The 22494-nt window shown below is 42.4% G+C and overlaps 1 protein-coding gene across 4 annotated transcripts; it reads left to right on the top strand.

Moving 5' to 3' along the window:
* Positions 1 to 304: 304 nt before the first annotated feature.
* Positions 305 to 21126, top strand: LOC311100153 (angiogenic factor with G patch and FHA domains 1-like). 4 transcript variants are annotated; one of them, XM_084140935.1, is made up of 16 exons: positions 305 to 387; positions 474 to 538; positions 12240 to 12448; positions 12566 to 12671; positions 12826 to 13061; positions 13304 to 13438; positions 13548 to 13748; positions 14665 to 15079; positions 15333 to 15444; positions 16053 to 16104; positions 18593 to 18694; positions 18772 to 18943; positions 19124 to 19203; positions 19797 to 19924; positions 20079 to 20178; positions 20383 to 21126. In XM_084140935.1, exons 3-16 carry the CDS (start codon positions 12248 to 12250, stop codon positions 20596 to 20598), a joined length of 2256 nt encoding a protein of 751 aa, XP_083997061.1. In that variant the 5' UTR covers positions 305 to 387; positions 474 to 538; positions 12240 to 12247; the 3' UTR covers positions 20599 to 21126. The 4 variants fall into 4 exon arrangements, with proteins under 4 accessions (XP_083997061.1, XP_083997062.1, XP_083997059.1 ...); XM_084140936.1 differs by lacking the exon at positions 14665 to 15079 and adding an exon at positions 14187 to 14252 and having other exon boundaries at positions 13548 to 13752; positions 15336 to 15444; XM_084140933.1 differs by having other exon boundaries at positions 326 to 538.
* The last annotated feature ends 1368 nt before the right edge of the window (positions 21127 to 22494 follow it).

The raw sequence follows: 22494 nt of genomic DNA, 5'->3' as shown, positions 1-22494 counted from the left end.
TGCACACAATTTGAACAAAACCTCAACATCAATACTTGTGATGACCCCTGCTGGTTTGTATGTGGAAGTATTTATTAAAAGTACAGTGAGTGCAAGAGTATTTACATTTCTACAGTCTAACAGGAGGTTTTGATTGATAATCGATAGTTTCAATTATTTCTGATTTTTTTGTTAGGACACAAACCTCTGAGATAGGTGTGTATTTTTATTCAACCAGAGATAATCAGTTATTTCCAAATATTTGGCATAGTCTAATTCCAAACCACGGGTGGCGCGCTCAGCCAGCGGTGTTATGTTGTACCGTAGAAGAAGAAAGAGTGACGTAATACGTAGAAAAAATAGAGGCCATGGTCGAAGTGGATTGTAAACACATCAACTGTACCAATTGTAACTTTCTTTATTATCAACAAAACATGTGGTCGGATGTGTCAGCAATGCAGGGTGGTTACAAGATGTTTATGTTCAACTTTCAGGTTGATATTCTCGGCGGAGAGAAACGAGGGCGAGCGTCCAACAAGCGAGGAATACAAAAGAATCGGTAAGACCATACAGCTAGCTAGCTAACATAGCTTACCATATCAATGAATGAAGGAGCAAACTCGAATTTAAACTGTACTCTACTGGTTGTCAACTTGGTTCGTCCTTGGACATTTTAGACGAAATATCTACAGGAAACAATTAGTTAAACAGGCTTTTCAAAATGCAGACGTATATTCATTACGGAAACCGTTTAACGTTTAAGAACCAAACGGAGGCAAACATTGTAAACGGAACGAAACGGGGAGGGACCTACCCGAGTTTGTCAAATAGAAACACTTGTTTGCGTTTCCGTTTGGAGTAAATGGTTTCAGAACATGTTGCGACAGAATCGGCGTAATGATTAGGGTAAGCGTACCTATTATAGTAAACCCACATACCCATTAAGTCCACTTCCAGTTTTGGATAAAAAATAAACGTTTTCTGCTGTTTAATGTTTCAACCAATTCATATGGTTGTTATATCCATACGTTTTTTTTAATTCTAAGCCAATCTTATGTTTTATTATGAAGTTATTGACAGTTATGTGTAAATTCCAACTAGTGGCCAATTTCAAAGTTGCAAAAAAACGTTGGTGTTGAGGCGACCTTCGGATTAACACATTTTCCAGATATTTTTTGTACTTTCTCAGATAAGTAATCATACTTTATGTCAAATTAAGAGATTAGTGTGCTGGTATATGCACATGATAGCATATTTTATGTGCATTAATTGCAGTGGAGGCTGGTGACTTGAGGAGGATGGGAGACCCACGATATAGGCACGAAACGCACAGAGATGACAGTGTTTTTTTTAAATCGTCTAAGACACATTATTTTAACCAAAAGTATTTAATAAAGACATTTATAGTACATTATTATGGGGAATGGGAATGAGAGGGCTACTTACAGTGTTGGAAAGGGATCACAGCAGTGATTGAATGAGGGTATGAGGCATGAGTTGAGGTGTTCAGAAGCTTGACCAGTGCAGGACAGGATTTGACTGGGAAGACAAAAAACAATAACAACACACTACACAGTTAGACAAAAGAGCTAAGAATTAGTTAGTCCATGCAAGGAGTAAAATCATTGATGTGTAATAATGTGATTGTGTATGTGATTGACTCTACATACAGTAATGAGAGAAAATGGATAGGGTTAATCACAGTGCTTGGAGGGGAAACATTCAATGTGCCAGTGGATGAGTGGGCACATGAGACGTGGCTTCAGTTCATGTCAGGAGAAAGTTGACAATGGAGTGGAGTAGTCATCACCTCTTATTCAGGGAACAGGAGGGGACTTAGCCGTAAATACAAGCTGTAAATACAAATAGCAGATACATTCGTAGGTTTTGACAATGAGTTTCTCTGAAGTTAAACTCAGACGTCTCAAAATTCATAAAGTCAAACACAGACTGCGCATCTCGCCTGCTTGACACATCATAGTAGCCCAAGAAATGTTCCTGAATAAAGCCCTGATCAGCCACATACCTGACGTAACTGACAATTGCAAGCAGACTGGTGGCACCATAGGTCCCAGAGCAGTGGGGCAATTGTTACCCCCTGAGGCCTGGAGTTTTACCTTATATGTTAACCTAACTAGGAAAACTCTGGACCCTATAAGGTATGACAGTGATTAATCTGTTGTAAAAAGGTTTTATATAGGCTATGAAGGGACCAGTTTTTCCTAATCAGGTCACATGGTTTTAAAAAAACTCCTGAAAAAAACTCCTGGCCCTGGTGGGGGATGAAAACCCTGTCAAACTGCAGCTACCTTATATTTGTTAATATAAGTTATATTTAGACTAGATTAAGTGGGGGATTTCCTCTACCCAGACACATAGACAACAACTGATAGACAATAGAACTCACAGGGCTGAGCGTGCTTTATGCATGTTTGCATCATGCAGGCCTATGCAACTGTAGGCCTTATAAAACATTTACTCACATCTGTCATCACTATTATGTTGGTTGATTCATTCCAGTTCATAATTTTTGATTAAAAATGTATAGGCAGCCTAGCCAGCCCAATTTTGTATATAAACTAAATTTGATGCCGTTCACATTTTCTCCTGACACACAAATGGACTATAAATACATAATAATAATAATATAATAATATGCCATTTAGCAGACGCTTTTATCCAAAGCGACTTACAGTCATGCGTGCATAAATTTTTTTGTGTGTATGGGTGGTCCCGAGGATCGAACCCACTACCTTGGCGTTACAAGCGCCGTGCTCTACCAGCTGAGCTACAGAGGACCACAACTACATAACATTACCAATTAGTTTAACCTGACCAGATGGACAGGGCACATAGGCTGTATGCAGCTTCTCTTATTAGTAGCCTACAGTTGATCAAACTGAAAAATAGTATTGTTTTCATCCCATACAGCATGTCAGATTTCTAATGTTTAGGTGTAGCCTGTCCGGAGTGATTATGTGTTATCATCTTTGCTAAATAAATACCATTGGAAAGTGGAAAGCCTACTTGAGCGCATGCGAAAAAGTGCGCTGCGTCAACCTCTCTTTAATCTAACTTTTAATGGATGATGCGATGGAAGCTATCAAATCATTCGGAATTGTTTTCGACATCCCAGAAAAGACAGTCAAAAGTTTGATATGTTCAGCAAGTAAAGCATCGTAACGTGCAATTACCCCTGCAAGCTCCTTGTAGTTGCTTTTGTTGGCGGAACTTTCCCTCTCGTCTTGTCCTCTAAAAGCAAATTCTTGCATGCCCAAAAATGCAGTGGTGTTGATAAGCAGCTTAAGAACATCCCTGTTTCTTCTTACTTCCTCGTTGTGTTGCGCAGTTTGAATACGCAGACCTTCGTCATAATCTATGCAGCTTTTTCCCAGAATCTTGAATCTGATGTAGGCATTTAATGCTCCCTGCTTTTGTTTTGCCGTTTAGCTGAACGATCGATGTTCTTCAGGTCCCTGTACCCACCTTTCGACCAAGGCTCAGACTTTCCAAAAAGCAGGCAGGGCCAGCAATACAGGTGGCTTGATGAAAGGATCCCTGTTAACCAGCTATACTTTTGATACCAGTTGGTATTGAACTCCCTCACCTTTTCATCCTTCTTCATGAAACTGATCTCAGGCAGAGGTCTACCCTCACTTTTAATTCGCACCTTTTCCGTGTACCCCAGAGAATGAAAGGGGTTCTTTAACAAAAGTCCACAACATTTTCGGCAGCGTTGGCCATTCTACAATTCTGGCGGAGAAAACTGCACACTCGAGCTGGTAGCTAGCTAGCTACTGAAGTTAGCAAGGCACATTTAAATAAATGGTACTAACTGGACACAAAAATAAGGTTCTAAAACCAAGAAAACTATTTATAATATACCTCCTCCGTCTCCTAATTTGAAAAAACTCATTTGAATTGAATAATATCCAACAAATGCTCAGCTATCACTCTTCACTCTTAATCTCTATCCAACAATGTCACCAAGTTTCTCAACACATAGAACCCCCATAATGCTCTGTGGCACAATCGCAATACAACACACTAGGTTCATTCTCTGATTGGATGGACAACAAGGCAGGTCCTACAGGCTCTAGTTTTGTCACACCTGGACTACTGTTCAGTCGTGTGATCAGGTTCCACAAAAAATTGCAATTGGCTCAGAACAGGGCAGGACGGCTGGCCCTCGGATGTACACAGAGAGCTAATATTAATAATATGCATGTCGATCTCTCCTGGCTCAAAGTGGAGGAGAGATTCACTTCATCGCTACTTGTGTTTATGAGAGGTGTTGACATGTTGGGTGCACCGAGCTGTCTGTTTGAGCTACTGGCGCACAGCTCGGTCACCCATGCATACCCCACAAGACATGCCACCAGAGGTCTCTTCACAGTCCCCAAATCCAGAACAGACTATGGGAGGCACACATTACTACATAGAGCCATGACTACATGGAATTCTATTCCACATCAAGTAACTGATGCAAGCAGTAAAATTAGATAAAAAAACATATTATGGAACAGCGGGGACTATAAAGCAACACAAACATAGGCGCATACACACACACACATTGATTTTTGTACTGTAGATATGTGGTAGTGGAGTAGGGGCCTGAGGGCACACAGTGTGTTGTGAATGTATTGTAATGTTTTTAAAATGTTATGAACTGCCTTAATTTTGCTGGGCCCCAGGAAGAGTAGCTGCTGATAATGGGGGATCCCTAATAAATACAAATACAAATGTCAGTTCATACTGCAAAGGCTTTGATTGGTTGGAGGACATCCTCCGGAAGTGGTCATAATTACCATGTATGTCTATGGAAGGGGGTGAGGCCTACGAGCCTCCTAGGTTTTGTATTGAAGTCAATGTAGCCAGAGGAGGACGGAAGCTAGCTGTCCTCCGGCTACACCATGGTGCTAGCCCAGACAGTGCTGTTGAAGTTACTGTAGACCTTCATTGCAAAACAGTGTATTTTAATCAATTATTTGGTGACATATGAATATATCTAGTATAGCTTTATCTAAAAAGATGCCATTTTTGTAAATTGGACATTTATCTCAGGTGGGCTTAAAGGGTATAGTAGCACAGAAATCACTCCCTCTATACACAATGTAATTGGCAATAAATAAATATTGTTCAATATGATCAATACTAATGTTGCATAATAATGTAGTTATAGTGTATATTTATACCCAAAACCATTGGTTTCCAAATATTTTATGAGTATGCTTTGCTAGTCAGTCTTTTTCACTATAAATTGCTCTGATTAAACCCAGTATGCTCCTATTAAGCCTGGGTTTGCATTGAAACAAATGGAGATAGTGTGTTCATATCCCTAATATTCAACGAACATGAGAATAAATATACTGAACAAAAATATTAAATATAATAATAAATAGTAATATGCCATTTAGCAGATGCTTTTATCCAAAGCGACTTACAGTCATGTGTGCATGCATTTTTACGTATGGGTGGTCCCGGGGATCGAACCCACTACCCTGGCGTTACAAGCGCCATGCTCTACCAATTGAGCTACAATTTCAACAATTTTACTGAGTTACAGTTCATATAAGGAAATCAGTCAATTTAAATAAATTAGACCCTAATCTATTGATTTCACATGACTGGGCAGGGGCACAGCCATTGGTGGGCCTGAGAGGGCATAGGCCCACCCAGTGGGGAGCCGGCATTGGAGGCGGCTTATGGTAGATAAATTAACATTACATTCTCTGGCAACAGCTCTGGTGGACATTCCTGCAGTCAGCATGCCAAGGCTGAGGCTGTACCCCCTTTAAGTTACTGTTTTAACAGTGGCCATGTAGGCTACTGTGGCTATTTGATCATAATGTAGGCCTACCATCAGAAACAATGGGAAAAATCCAGCCTACAGTAGCAGCCAATGTGTGGTGTTCAATGAAAGCCTACATTCCATGAGACTTTTGAAATAAACATGCAGGGCTTGACATTAACCTGTTTATCCACTTGTCCTTCAGACAAGGAGATGACAGAAAATGCTGTTGTGTTGTTTGATGCAAGAAACCACTTTACAAAATAAAATGCATTATTATTCTCATACAATTATTACAGAGAATCAGACAAATTATGCTACCCTCTGCCTATTGGCTACTTAGCTTATTCAAGCTTGTCTCAAAATACAATGCTGCCCCTTTAAGACAAAAAAAAGCTCTTTTACCTGACTCGCTTTTCAAAGATGTCTAGAAATGTACATGTTTTGTGCTCTTGTAAGAAGCAATCACTCCCCTATTGCTGACTACAAATTATTTATAACTGGGTTAATAACTCACTAACTAGCAAAGGATATGAACAAAATGTACACACGTGGCTACATGCAGCTCTCGCTTTGATCTCAAAACAAGCGCATCTACTCACAACCGTTCATGCTGTAAACACAGTCCAGTTCAAAATAAATGGCACAGATCCATATATGGCAATGGTCTATTTGCATATAGGCCTACTGCAGCTCTGATTGGTTATGCTGTACTGGTCTGTGTAGAGTATGGGCCGAGTCATGCCTGTCAATGCAATAGAATCCTACTCTGATGTGTTCTGCCTACAACAAAATCTCTTGCGTAGTTCATTTTGTTTCGGTATGTTGCATTGAAAGTGGCTAATATTGTGTTGATTCGTTCACAATTGCCACAGTAAAGGGAAAAGTTGATACCCTACCGCTCAGATTTTTTGTTAACATGACTTAAAACACGTACGCCTATGCAACATTAACCAATTAAAAACAGTTCTGTCACAATGTGGTTTGTGCAGTAAGCTATAGGCCCAATACATTATCTCTGCATATTAGCTTTGCTTGAATTGCATAAAAATATATATACAGTGGGGAGAACAAGTATTTGATACACTGCCGATTTTGCAGGTTTTCCTACTTACAAAGCATGTAGAGGTCTGTCATTTTTATCATAGGTACCCTTCAACTGTGAGAGACGGAATCTAAAACAAAAATCCAGAAAATCACATTGTGTGATTTTTAAGTAATTAATTTGCATTTTATTGCATGACATAAGTATTTGATACATCAGAAAAGCAGAACTTAATATTTGGTACAGAAACCTTTGTTTGCAATTACAGAGATCATACGTTTCCTGTAGGTCTTGACCAGGTTTGCACACACTGCAGCAGGGATTTTGGCCCACTCCTCCATACAGACCTTCTCCAGATCCTTCAGGTTTCGGGGCTGTCGCTGGGCAATACGAACTTTCAGCTCCCTCCAAAGATGTTCTATTGGGTTCAGGTCTGGAGACTGGCTAGGCCACTCCAGGACCTTGAGATGCTTCTTACGGAGCCACTCCTTAGTTGCCCTGGCTGTGTGTTTCGGGCCGTTGCCATGCTGGAAGACCCAGCCACGACCCATCTTCAATGCTCTTACTGAGGGAAGGAGGTTGTTGGCCAAGATCTCGCGATACATGGCCCCATCCATCCTCCCCTCAATACGGTGCAGTCGTCCTGTCCCCTTTGCAGAAAAGCATCCCCAAAGAATGATGTTTCCACCTCCATGCTTCACGGTTGGGATGGTGTTCTTGGGGTTGTACTCATCCTTCTTCCTCCAAACACGGCGAGTGGAGTTTAGACCAAAAAGCTATATTTTTGTCTCATCAGACCACATGAACTTCTCCCATTCCTCCTCTGGATCATCCAGATGGTCATTGACAAACTTCAGACGGGCCTGGACATGCGCTGGCTTGAGCAGGGGAACCTTGCGTGCGCTGCAGGATATTAATCCATGACGGCGTAGTGTGTTACTAATGGTTTTCTTTGAGACTGTGGTCCCAGCTCTCTTCAGCTCATTGACCAGGTCCTGCCGTGTAGTTCTGGCCTGATCCCTCACCTTCCTCATGATCATTGATGCCCCACGAGGTGAGATCTTGCATGGAGCCCCAGACTGAGGGTGATTGACCATCATCTTGAACTTCTTCCATTTTCTAATAATTGCGCCAACAGTTGTTGCCTTCTCACCAAGCTGCTTGCCTATTGTCCTGTAGCCCATCCCAGCCTTGTGCAGGTCTACAATTGTATCCCTGATGTCCTTACACAGCTCTCTGGTCTTGGCCATTGTGGAGAGGTTGGAGTCTGTTTGATTGAGTGTGTGGACAGGTGTCTTTTATACAGGTAACGAGTTCAAACAGGTGCAGTTAATACAGGTAATGAGTGGAGAACAGGAGGGCTTCTTAAAGAAAAACTAACAGGTCTGTGAGAGACGGAATTCTTACTGGTTGGTAGGTGATCAAATACTTATGTCATGCAAAAAAATTCAAATTAATTACTTAAAAATCATACAATGTGATTTTCTGGTTTTAGATTCCGTCTCTCACAGTTGAAGTGTACCTATGATAAAAATTACAGACCTCTACGTGCTTTGTAAGTAGGAAAACCTGCAAAATCGGCAATGTATCAAATACTTGTTCTCCCCACTGTATATATTTCAAAATTTGAGGTAGGCTATATGATCACACCGGTAATAGATCCGTTGTTGTATGTCTTGTGAGGCACAGCTGAGTGAGTATACATTTTAAATCATTTGCTTTTAATTTTAATTTGAATGGGCTTATGGTGCCTGCATCTGATGGTCAGTCTCAGCTGAGGAAGAGAGCAGCAGATTGTGAGGGACCGCCTCTCAATATCCCTCCTCTCTCCCTTTCCTCCACTGACAATGACCAAAAAGGGACACCGTCTTCCAGCTGATGGAGAAACTTGAGATGTCACCGCATTATTTCTGCCTCAAGCACAAATTCATGTTACTCCTATAGAAAAGTGAAATATTCCTCGATATTAAAAAATACCCAAGCCGCTAATAATAACAGCGCAAGCCTATAGATACACTTTCCTACTCATTCATTACTGCTGCAGTGCTTGCTGTAGCGCTGAGTGGAAATAGGTAGAACGCACATTTTATGGTTTATAAAAGTGTTGAATACAAAGTGTTGACAGTGCTGAGTAAGAACTTAAACATGAACTCACTCATAAAAACAGCAGCTCTTTGATGAATTCGTTTACAGTCTCTAGTCATGGTTTTAAACATTTTGAACTCCCACGGTATCAACTTTGCTGTAGCTTTCTTTTATGCCTGCTACGTTACTGCAGACACGGTAATCTGAGCCATCCGATTGGCTAGCGGTTGGCCTATAGTGCACTTGATTTGCTCTCTGGGCCCACCGGGAAGGCAGAGTATGTACCTTCAGACACATTAAATGGTTGAAAATGGCAACAGTTGGCCTACCTGGCGTGCAGGACAGCTGAATCAGGTGCAGCTACCGCCAACAGCCCGGGACAAAAAAATTATAGGGACACAAGGCTTTATCGTTGTTTTTTTTACAGAAATGTTTGGCGATTGACTAGGAATGCCTTGGAGATCGACGTGACCGCTGCTCTAGAAAGTTGAGTGAAGTTAAATCGCGTGCTTCTCTCTCTGGGCTGATTTCTGCGCAGCGGTCCCGGGGAGCTGCGTGGCAGTCTCGGGGCTACTTCGCATGCGCAGCTTAGAGGAGGGAACATTGTCTGTGGCATTGTGTTGTGTAACAAAACTGCACATTTTAGAATGGCCTTTTATTGTCCCCAGCACAAGGTGCACCTGTGTAATGATCATGCTGGTTAATCAGCTTCTTGATATGCCACACCTGTCAGGTGGTTGGACTATCTTGGCAAAGGAGATATGTAAACAACATGAAATAAGGTTTTTGTGTGTATGGAAAAATTCTGTGATTTTTATATTTCAGCTCATGAAACATGGGATCAACACTACATGTTGCATTTATATTTTTGTTCAGTATACATGTTTTTTGTTCAGATGTACAGTGAGGGAAAAAAGTATTTGATCCCATGCTGATTTTGTACGTTTGCCCACTGACAAAGAAATTATCAGTCTATAATTTTAATGCTAGGTTTATATGAACAGTGAGAGACAGAATAACAACAAAGGAATCCAGAAAAACGCATGTCAAAAATGTTATAAATTGATTTGCATTTTAATGAGGGAAATAAGTATTTGACCCCCTCTCAATCAGAAAGATTTCTGGCTCTCGGGTGTCTTTTATACAGGTAACGAGCTGAGATTAGGAGCACACTCTTAAAGGGAGTACTCCTAATCTCAGTTTGTTACCTGTATAAAAGACACCTGTCCACAGAAGCAATCAATCGATCAGATTCCAAACTCTCCACCATGGCCAAGACCAAAGAGCTCTCCAAGGATGTCAGGGACAAGATTGTAGACCTACACAAGGCTGGAATGGGCTACAAGACCATCGCCAAGCAGCTTGGTGAGAAGGTGACAACAGTTGGTGCGATTATTCGCAAATGGAAGAAACACAAAATAACTGTCAATCTCCCTCGGCCTGGGGCTCCATGCAAGATCTCACCTCGTGGAGTTGCAATGATCATGAGAACGGTGAGGAATCAGCCCAGAACTACACGGGAGGATCTTGTCAATGATCTCAAGGCAGCTGGGACCATAGTCACCAAGAAAACAATTGGTAACACACTACGCCGTGAAGGACTGAAATCCTGCAGCGCCCGCAAGGTCCCCCTGCTCAAGAAAGCACATATACAGGGCCGTCTGAAGTGCTGGGTGAAAGTGTTGTGGTCAGATGAGACCAAAATGGAGCTCTTTGGCATCAATTCAACTCGCGTGTTTGGAGGAGGAGGAATGCTTCCTATGACCCCAAGAACACCATCCCCACCGTCAAACATGGAGGTGGAAACATTATGCTTTGGGGGTGTTTTTCTGCTAAGGGGACAGGACAACTTCACCGCAAAGGGACGATGGACGGGGCCATGTACCGTCAAATCTTGGGTTAGAACCTCCTTCCCTCAGCCAGGACATTGAAAATGGGTCGTGGATGGGTATTCCAGCATGACAATGACCCAAAAGACACGGCCAAGGCAACAAAGGAGTGGCTCAAGAAGAAGCACAATAAGGTCCTGGAGTGGCCTAGCCAGTCTCCAGACCTTAATCCCATAGAAAATCTGTGGAGGGAGCTGAAGGTTCGAGTTGCCAAACGTCAGCCTCGAAGCTTTAATTACTTGGAGAAGATCTGCAAAGAGGAGTGGGACAAAATCCCTCCTGAGATGTGTGCAAACCTGGTGGCCAACTACAAGAAACGTCTGACCTCTGTGATTGCTAACAAGGGTTTTGCCACCAAGTACTAAGTCATGTTTTGCAGAGGGGTCAAATACTTATTTCCCTCATTAAAATGCAAATCAATTCATAACATTTTTGACATGCATTTTTCTGGATTTTTTGGTTGTTATTCTCTCTCACTGTTCAAATAAACCTACCATTAAAATTATAGACTGATCATGTCTTTGTCAGTGGGCAAACGTACAGAATCAGCAGGGGATCAAATACGTTTTTCCCCTCACTGTATGTTGAATAAAACTACAGTTATGCATGTTATGCATCTAGCCATGGTGCCTTTACCAAGATTAGAAACAATTAGAAACCTCTCTACTCTCTCCAATATGTTTTGAGTGGACAGGTAGTCATTGATGCAGAGAGACAAGAATAAGATCAAAGTTGTGTGTTTTTATGGTCCTTGTGCATGGCATCTTATACACAGAGGGCCGATGTGGGTGCAGGTTTTTGTTCTAACCAAGCAATAACACACCTGATTCAAGTGTATGATAAGTTGATTAGTTGTGTATTGGTTGGCAAGAACAAAAGTCTAAGTCCACATTGATCTCTGTGGATACGATTGGACACCCCACTGTTATGAGTGCTACGTTCATGATGAATAGTAATGATCCGTTTATTTTAATAACTTTAGGGGTGATTGATAGAATCTAATTTTACACAAGAAATGTCAGTTTGTAAGTTTTGAACATTTGGAAGTTAATTAAAATTGATTATTTAAGAGGTGGGCTTATTTGGAACATCCATGGGCTTAAAGGTTACATTCGGTACCAATAAGCCCAGTCCTGACTTTTCACATATTTTATCAAATATTTCAATATCTTATTAAAACATTTTGTAAGCAAAGTCATAAAAATTCACGAGAGATTAATCTTTCATTGTATCTCTACTTTTCGTACAAAAAATTAGGGCACTATATTATAGAAAGGTCTAAAATTAGATTTTGGTGGTCTTAATAGGTACACTTACCCTACACCCCGGTTCTGTGTGTGGTTCTCACACCTGACGCATGCCTACATGGTTTTGCGCATGGTCAGGTCAATTTGAGTTCGTTTTTTTCAACATTCACTTTACATGTTGTGGCCCTGTGTGTCAATTACAGCCGGGAGTATGGCGACAAATGGAGAGGAGGCGAGTGGAGGAGAGGATGGGTCGGAGTCCGAGGTGGCTGAGCTTCGCCAGAAAGTAGAGTCGCTACAGCAAGAACTGAAAACCTGCAAAAAAGAACTGACCAAATTACAGAAACAACTGACCAAGTCTGAGAAGCTTCAGAAGAGCACAGAAGGCTACAATGAAGACTTGAGGAAACAGGTAGGCTAGCTACCAAGAATAATCTAGCCATCATTGAACAAGTCTCTGAAATGTACAAATGAGTGAATTTACAAGTGACGCTTATCATTTTTTATTTGACGTGATTTGATACAATAGGTCGACAAGCTGAGTGCAGAGATTCATGAACGAAAGGCGAAGGCGAAAGAGAAAGTGAGAGCTGAAGCTGAGACACAGACAGAAGAATATACTTGGTCAGAAACTGGTGAGCAATCATATTGTGTTTGGGTGGTTGTAAAATTAACACATTCTCATTTCCCAGGAACAGCAGTTTGTGATTGATCCAAATGATTTATTTGGTTTTATATTGCTCCACTCACATATACAGATACGTTGACCCTTGTCTGTGTGATTTCCAGATTATTACAACTACTACTATGGAGGAGGCTACTACCACGGTGATGGTGTGGCTACAGACACCCAGGGGATTGTGATAGCAGAGGGGCAGGAAGCCACTGATGCCTCAGAGATGACACCTGCAGAATCAACCACTAACACAGCTACGGACACGATTACAGACACAATGACAGACACCGCCGCAGCGACTGTTACAGAGGTGTCTGTAGAGGGTGGTATTGCTGCCTCTCAACCAGAGGTGAGTTTGAAAACCGTCCCTCCACTCATTCTGTTCTGACTGAGGACAGTGAGGTCTCGGGTCTTCCAAAATAATCTACATCTTTATTTAAAGCTTCTCATTTCCCTAATACAGGACCATAATAACTCCTTCATGATGATGACATCTATTTGGTGGGGCACAGGAAATACTAAAGGTTTTAGGTTGATGACAGTCCAAAAACGGTTTGGGAACTTGACTTTCTTTACTTGTGTTTGTTCCAGCAAGAGGTGGATGCAGGCTCTATAGCTGACATGCTGAGAGCCACTGCTGAACAGGCCATGACACAGACTGGCTTTGTGTTTGATGAGACCACCGGGATGTACTACGACCACAGCACTGGCTTCTACTACGACTCGGTACTAAACCACACACACACACACACACACACACACACACACACACACACACGATCACTGTGCCATTATGTAACAGTCTTTTAATTGCATAATTTTCTCCCTCCCCTAGGCCAGTCAGTTGTACTATGATAACAACACAGGGATGTACTACTACTATGATGCAGAGAGTGGGAAGTACCAGTTCCACTCCAGGATAGAGGTCCCTACTGTACAGCCTGCCTCAGAGACCAACCAGGAGAAAAAGAGCCTGGACCAGAAAGGCAGGAAGTGGAAGAAAGTACCAGAGAAAGCCTCTCGTCAGAATGAAAAGGTAGGTGACCGTACTAGAGATAAACCAGAAAAGCTACAAGAGAGTTACAGCTAATTCTGGATTTATGTTCCTTTTAAATAATGATTAAGAAGGGATACTTGTTTTAACTAGCTACACATTTCTCATTGTTGTATAAAACTGACCTGTTATACTTACTGTTTTTGATTTGTGCTCATTGGCTGACCTGAGACATGAGGCTCCTGAAGCATCTCACCTTCAGAAGTTTAGTGATTGTAATGGACTTCTTAAGATTCATTTCAACCCTGATCTATGTGGTCTCAGTTTTCAAACATTTGCAGGAGTGGTTTTAGACTTTCTGCAGCTATGGTTGTGGTTATTTATCCTATAGAGTCTACTACATTTTCGTCAGGTACAGAGTTTTAGCTATTGCTTGTTGTCATTTAGTTGACTGAATGCTATTCCTCTGGTCGTAGGTAGAAGACGTGACTAACTCACTGGCTAACATGAAGATTTCCTATTTCTGGAACTCAGCTTCTCGTAGAGGTACACTTTTTACACTTCTCACATAAAACTGTTCTTAAACAGCAGACAGCAGAAAGACCCCATGCAGACATGAGGTATTGCCTACACTGCTTTAGTGCAACTGAAGGGCAGGTTTCAGAGCTCAGGGATGTGGCTGCTTGGTCTAGTCAAGAGGAGGTTTTTGAGGATCACTTTTATTGTGTTGCAGCTTGAGTCAATAAATGGACTTTGCTGTGATGCAGTATAGGCGTGCTGTCTTTGAAACTGAGACCCATATATCCAAAAAGGATCCCTAAACAATGCAGAGAGGTTCTGATGCAGAGCCCACTGTCCAAATTCCTAGAAAGCCTCGTGTCCCGTGTCCGCCAATTTAGTTATCTGGAGATACTTCAGGTGAATCCTCCCTTCTGATTGGTTGCCTGTCTACTGACAGGGCCTTGTAAAGGAGCTGGAGCTTGAGGAGTGGATGGAGCGGCGAATCCCCAAGAGGGGCGTGGCCTCGCGCAGGCAGAGGGGGCGCTCTGTCACTCCAGACGCTCCTCCACAGAAGAAAAGCTCTTCAAAAACTCGCCGGGCGAAGAGCGCCGAACGCTCGCTAAAGAGGAAGAAGAGGAAAGACTGGTCGCGCTCTGATGATGCGAGCAGCTCGAGGAGGAAGAAGGCTAAGTCAGACAAACGCAGCAGCAAGAAGAAGGCAGCTGCGTCGTGGAGGGATGGCTTGCGTGGGCACAGCGAGCCTGAAGAGGGGGAGATCACAGAGTCAGAGGGAGAATGGAAGTCTACCTCTTCCTCCTCTTCCCCCCCTCCCACCAAAGACAGCTCAGAGTCAGAGATGGAGTGTCAGGAAGGTGAGAGGAGAGGAGGGACACCGTTTCTAGTTATTCAATCTGTCAACTTTTTCTTACTGTATAGCGTTCTATGCACTTTTCACTTGGGTTTCTTTAGAGGTGACGGCAGAATGAAACAATGCACTTTGAGTTAAGTCTAACACCACCTGATATTTGTTCATCTGTCTTCCTCAATGTTTCCTGTAGTTAAAGTCTCGCTCAGTATAATTGTCATGGCAGCGTATGTGATACTGTGTGTGTGTTCTGTCCCCAGTAGCTGAGGAGGTGTGGCCGCCCTGTGTGAGGGTGACAGTGGTCAGATCTCCTGTGTTACAGACAGGAACACTCTTCATCATCACGGCTGACTCTCCAGCCACCATTGGCAGGTGAGTACAGCACTACAGTCTCTGGGAGATTCTCAATTGGGAAAAGTATGTTCTCTCCTCGACTCATCTCTCGTCCTTGACCCGGAAATTGATAAGTGGTCGAGGAGAGTATCCATTCGTTAGTAGGCGAGCGAAGGAGTCTGATCCCCTCCTCGATTTCCTACTTCAACAGAGGATTGTGTTTTAAAATACGTCACACCTGCTTTGAATCAGCTGTTTTCTCAAGGGACAAAAGCATGCACACATTTAAAAACGATTATCCTTTTAGCTATAAAATGTGTTGCACAACTAGCTAAATTAGTTTTTTTCACTTTACACATTTATTTTGAGATTCCACCCCTGTAAACGTCATTTGCCTGATGAAACACGAGTGGAGAAGGAGTCTCATTTTTTTCAGAGTTACCTTTGACCTTTTTCAAAAAGAGGCGAGGACGGAGAAGAGGAAAGCAAAACCAGTTAGGATTCTCCCAATTCTTTTGATTGAGTGGTCAGTTCATCGATTTAATCACAAGGGGGAGATGAGAGCTCAGATCAACACTTCTGAAATTGAAGTTGGAACTACCTCTGGCATTTTGAAGTACTGTTTTAACATAATTCTATATTTTCAGGGAAAAGGAAATGAACCATGCCATCAGAATATCTGAAATGGGAGTCAGTAAGGTATGGCAACATATTTCATTCATTTGCTTGATTCTGCTACATGCATTACAGGAAATCTGCCGGGCTTCAAATTAGATGTGAATTGTATGTATGTATGTATGTATGGATGTATGGATGTATGGATGTATGTATGGATGTATGGATGTATGGATGTATGTATGTATGTATGTATGTATGTATGTATGTATGTATGTATGTATGTATGTATACGAACGAAGTCGGAAGTTTACATACACATAGGTTGGAGTCATTAAAAGTTGTTTTTCAACCACTCCACAAATGTCTTGTTAACAAACTATAGTTTTGGCAAGTTGGTTAGGACATCTACTTTGTGCACGACACAAGTAATTTTTCCAACAATTGTTTACAGACAGATTATTTCACTTATCATTCACTGTATCACAATTCCAGTGGGTCAGAAGTTTACATACACTAAGTTGACTGTCTTTAAACATCGTGGAAAATTCCAGAAAATGATGTCATGGCTTTAGAAGCTTCTGATAGGCTAATTGACATCATTTGAGTCAATTGGAGGTGTACCTGTGGATGTATTTCAAGGCCTACCTTCAAACTCAGTGCCTCTTTGCTTGACATCATGGGAAAATCAAAATAAATAAGCTAAGACCTCAGAAAAAAAATGGTAGACCTCCACAAGTCTGGTTCATCCTTGGGAGAAGTTTCCAAATGCCTGAAGCTGCCACGTTCATCTGTACAAACAATAGTATGCAAGTATAAACACCATGGGACCACGCAGCCATCATACCGCTCAGGAAGGAGACGCGTTCTGTCTCCTAGAGATGAACGTACTTTGGTGCGAAAAGTGCAAAAATATATATACACACACACAGTGAGGGGGAAAAAAGTATTTGATCCCCTGCTGATTTTGTACGTTTGCCCACTGACAAAGAAATGATCAGTCTATAATTTTAATGGTAGGTTTATTTGAACAGTGAGAGACAGAATAACAACAAAAAAATCCAGAAAAACGCATGTCAAAAATGTTATAAATTGATTTGCATTTTAATGAGGGAAATAAGTATTTGACCCCTCTGCAAAACATGACTTAGTACTTGGTGGCAAAACCCTTGTTGGCAATCACAGAGATCAGACGTTTCTTGTAGTTGGCCACCAGGTTTGCACACATCTCAGGAGGGATTTTGTCCCACTCCTCTTTGCAGATATTCTCCAAGTCATTAAGGTTTCGAGGCTGACGTTTGGCAAATCGAACCTTCAGCTCCCTCCACAGATTTTCTATGGGATTAAGGTCTGGAGACTGGCTAGGCCACTCCAGGACCTTAATGTGCTTCTTCTTGAGCCACTCCTTTGTTGCCTTGGCCGTGTGTTTTGGGTCATTGTAATGCTGGAATAGCCATCCACGACCCATTTTCAATGCCCTGGCTGAGGGAAGGAGGTTCTCACCCAAGATTTGACGGTACATGGCCCCGTCCATTGTCCCTTTGATGCGGTGAAGTTGTCCTGTCCCCTTAGCAGAAAATCACCCCCAAAGCATAATATTTCCATCTCCATGTTTGACGGTGGGGATGGTGTTCTTGGGGTCATAGGCAGCATTCCTCCTCCTCCAAACACGGCGAGTTGAGTTGATGCCAAAGAGCTCCATTTTGGTCTCATCTGACCACAACACTTTCACCCAGTTCTCCTCTGAATCATTCAGATGTTCATTGGCAAACTTCAGACGGGCCTGTATATGTGCTTTCTTGAGCAGGGGGACCTTGCGGGCGCTGCAGGATTTCAGTCCTTCACGGCGTAGTGTGTTACCAATTGTTTTCTTGGTGACTATGGTCCCAGCTGCCTTGAGATCATTGACAAGATCCTCCGTGTAGTTCTGGGCTGATTCCTCACCGTTCTCATGATCATTGCAACTCCACGAGGTGAGATCTTGCATGGAGCCCCAGGCCGAGGGAGATTGACAGTTATTTTGTGTTTCTTCCATTTGCGAATAATCGCACCAACTGTTGTCACCTTCTCACCAAGCTGCTTGGCAATGGTCTTGTAGCCCATTCCAGCCTTGTGTAGGTCTACAATCTTGTCGCTGACATCCTTGGAGAGCTCTTTGGTCTTGGCCATGGTGTAGAGTTTGGAATCTGATTGATTGATTGCTTCTGTGGACAGGTGTCTTTTATACAGGAAACAAACTGAGATTAGGAGCACTCCCTTTTAAGAGTGTGCTCCTAATCTCAGCTCGTTACCTGTATAAAAGACACCTGGGAGCCAGAAATCTTTCTGATTGATTGAGAGGGGTCAAATACTTATTTCCCTCATTAAAATGCAAATCAATTTATAACATTTTTGACATGCGTTTCTCTGGATATTTTTGTTGTTATTCTGTCTCTCACTGTTCAAATAAACCTACCATTAAAATTATAGACTGATAATTTCTTTGTCAGTGGGCAAACGTACAAAATCAGCAGGGGATCAAATTATTTTTTCCCTCACTGTAAATATATATATATATTTCTTTTTATCCCAGTTTCATGCAGAGGTGTACTTTGACCAGGACCAACAGTGCTACATGCTAGTGGACCAGGGGAGCCAGAACGGAACTGTCCTCAATGGCAACCGAATCCTACAGGTGGGTCAGACACAAACACACACACACACCTTGGTTGGAAAGTGAGGTAGTAACAGTATTGATTTCACTGCCCTCAGCCCAAAGCTAAGTGTGACCCTTGCCCTCTGACCCATGGGGATGAGGTGAAGATGGGAGAGACGGTTCTGTCCTTCCACATCCACTCAGGGACAGACACCTGTGACGGCTGTGAACCTGGACAGGTCATGGCTCACCTCGGCAAACACCAGAGAAACCAGCCGGTACAGACAGGTACAGAACACACCTGATGAATTTGCGTAAACAAATGTGTTGCATCCATCTCTGTATGTTGTCTGTGTAAGACTAATGCAATGCTCACACACCTAGCTACCCATGCCACACACAGCATGATTATTAGTGTAACTAATGCTACAGCCCTGTTTATAACTTTCCAGGTGTGTTGTTCCTCAGGTCCAGCTCCAACCAAAGAGGACAAGGAGCTGCTCAGACAGAAAGAACTGAAACAGATGAAGGTCAAATATGGCCTGAAGGTAAGTGACTGGTTCATCCACCACCACTACAACTTCATCTGTTGTCCCCTTCTGCTGTTATGTTAATCAGTGATGAATAATTCCCATTGGTAATCCTTTGTTGAAATTGTCCTTGCCAATCAGATCCTGGCCTACCTTCTCTGTGTATAAAGTACAAAGTTATTAAACTGTTCTGTTTTTGCTCATCTCATATCTTGTTGACGTACGTTGCTAGAGACTGAGCAGTCCCATAGCTTATTAACCTTATTTGCTTGTCGCTAACAGAGCAGTTAATATGATATTACTATTTATAAACTGGGTGGTTCGAGCCCTGAATGCTGATTGGCTGACAGCCGTGGTATATAAGACCGTATACCACGGGTATGACAAAACATTACGTTGGTAACCAGTTTATAATAGCAATAAGGCACCTCGGGGGTTTGTAGTAAATGGCCAATATACCACGGCTAAGGGCTGTATCCAGGCACTCCGCGTTGTGTCGTGCATAAGAACAGCCCTTAGCCGTGGTATATTGGTCATATACCACACCCCCTCGTACCTTATTGCTTAAGTATATAACTGTGTTGAGGAAGTGTCTCCCTCTGTCCCAACAGAGCGCTGAGTATGAGGAGACCAAAGCCCTGAAGAACCCCAGGTATGTTGACAGGGCCGAGTCTCGTCGTCAGACCGTGGGCAGCGAGGGAGCCTTCCAACGTGACGACGCACCCGCCTCCGTTCACGTGTACGTAGCAATCTGATTGGTTCAGTTGATGCAAGTGTGTGTGCACAAATGTGCATGTAAGTAGAAATAACTAGTAGTTACCACATCCTGGTCTGAGGTTGACTCTGAGTCGTTGCAATGTGCACTTGTTTCCCCTGTTTCTCTCCTGGTACAGTGAGATCAGTGAAGTCAACAAGGGAAGGAAGATGCTGGAGAAGATGGGTTGGAAGAAAGGAGAAGGCCTGGGCAAAGATGGAGCCGGAATGAAAGACCCGGTAATCTTAACATTTTCCCTTTCTATTGGGATTTCCCTGTTTTCAGAGATTAGATTTGTCCTATTTAACTAAATGGCTATATTTTAAATTGACCAAACCTCAAACAAATATCCTCCACTTCATTTTAGTGGTTTCATCCCAGTTCTTTCCCACTATGTTCACACATCTGATCAGATTTTCCCCACCATTCCGGTTTTCCCATAGATCCAGCTGAAGATCCGGAAGTCTCAGTCAGGTCTTGGGGCGGGAGTTGCTGTGTCGGTGGACGAGGCTGGGTCTCTGAGCAGGACCAAGACCCAGAGGAACTGGGAGAAGGCCAGGGAGAGGTTTAATGACACCTGCCAGCCAGACACACCCACAGTCAAGAAGGAGCAGGGCCCAGTGCCCAAACCTTGGGTTAAAGGAGAAGTGACTGAGTGACATCCTAGGCCAATGTTTCTCAACAGTTCTAGTCTGTATCTCAGAAAGGCCGGTCGCCCAATCCACCATGGAGAAGTGAGTAGTTGACTGGTCACAGACACACAGAGTGGCCTAGTTCCAATATATTTACTGACTGAATCCACTTCTTGGAATGAGGATGGAGTGGAATGAGAATGGTGCTGGTACTCACTTAGATGTTATTCCAACTTGCACTAAAGTAGGATATCTCCATCTTTCCAGTTATTTTATAACTGTGCAGTCCTTTTTAGAACTGTGCAGTGTCAACCCTAAAGGTGTGTGGTTAGGAGGAAGCAGAATTGGATTCATCGAAATTCTGCACTGTATTTTATTTTAAATTGTAAAAAGAATTAAGATGCATAAAGCAACTGTTTGTTTGTGGGATGCCAGCGGAATCTATCAGCTATACAATCATGCCTAAGAAATGTTGCTTTGATTTGGTCTTCAGTACAAGAGATGTCATTGTTGTAGGCCGGTATTTCATTTCAATAAAAACGTTAGTTACCTGTACATGCACTTTTCCATGGCCATAACAAGTACCCACGTGAGAAACGCCGGCACTAGGACTGCACGGATGGACTCCTGTTGCCCGGCTGAAGCGGAGCCGAAAAAGTTCCTCTGAAGTTATAACCGTTTTTAAAAGATCGCCAATTTCTCGGGTCCTCCGCCATCCATCCCTCAACTCGATGGACAGAACGACCGAGAACCGCGGATGCAGCTTCTCGCGTTTGTAGACAGGAATTATTCATCCCAACGTTTTACCACTCGTAAAGGACCTAACCCTGGTTCAAGACATGAGTCGGACTTCGACAGAAGAAAGTGAATTGTTCAATGGACCGCAAAAGGTAAGGCAACTGTAAACCGTTAATACTGATGAAGAGAAAACATGGTCTCTCTCTTGCACTCGAGTTGTAATCCAGAAAACGTTCATGGAAAATGCATTTATGGATAGAGGTGCAGGCCAACCTGATTAGGTTATTTTTATTCTCTCATTTAACTTAAACCCATCAAGTAGGCTATGGAATTTTATAGAGGTCTACCATGAATGGCCCTTGATAAGCAACTTTGCTGAATTTTAATGTGTTCTATTTTTATTATGTAAGGTTATATATGTTACTATAGGTAGCAGGTAGCAGGTAGCCTAGAGCGTTGGGCCAGTAACCGTAAGGTTGCTTTTTTGAATCCCCGAGCCGACTAGGTGAAAATCTGTCTATGTGAGCATGGCAGTTTACCATGATTGCTCCTGTAAATCGCTCTGGATAAGAACATCTGCTAAATGACTAAACTGTATGTGCTGAACCATAATTATTGGTGCAGAGAGGTAATCTTGCCGGCAGGGGGCAGCATTCTGAGTAAGTAAGGTGAACCTACTGAAATGTGAATGAGTCTAGCAATAGAAACTGTATGTTCCTTCCAGGTTATATGGTTGTATTAAAAATAAGGACACATTTGAAGGTCTTAATGTGTGGATGTAACCCCACTGTTACACTTTATAACCTGGATATAATCAGATCATAGGACACTATTTGGTTCAAATCAGATTAAAGGAATCATGCAGTGTCCAGCGTTTCCCCACTGTGCCAAGAATTTGATTGTTTTGTCCTTGGTACTGTTTGATTTATAGTATGTCTAAGCTAGTTGCCAGGCAATAGGCACTTCATGGCTCAAAAACATCCAGAGTTTTTTTCAACGACTCAAGTCCCAGAACACTAATCATGTGTACAAAACCAAACAAGTCAAGTAAGTAATAAATATCAAATGTGACCTTTGGACTTTAAAGGTGCAGGCTATTCTGTATTCACCTATACACACACACATATAGATAGCTTAGATTCCCCAACACTTCCTCCTCAATGAATTAATGATTGGATTTATGGA

Source organism: Coregonus lavaretus (genome assembly GCF_964263955.1).
Source record: "Coregonus lavaretus genome assembly, chromosome: 24".
Taxonomy (NCBI): domain Eukaryota; kingdom Metazoa; phylum Chordata; class Actinopteri; order Salmoniformes; family Salmonidae; genus Coregonus; species Coregonus lavaretus.
The sequence above is the reverse complement of the archived record's forward strand: the minus strand, read 5'-3'. Positions and strand labels throughout refer to the sequence as shown.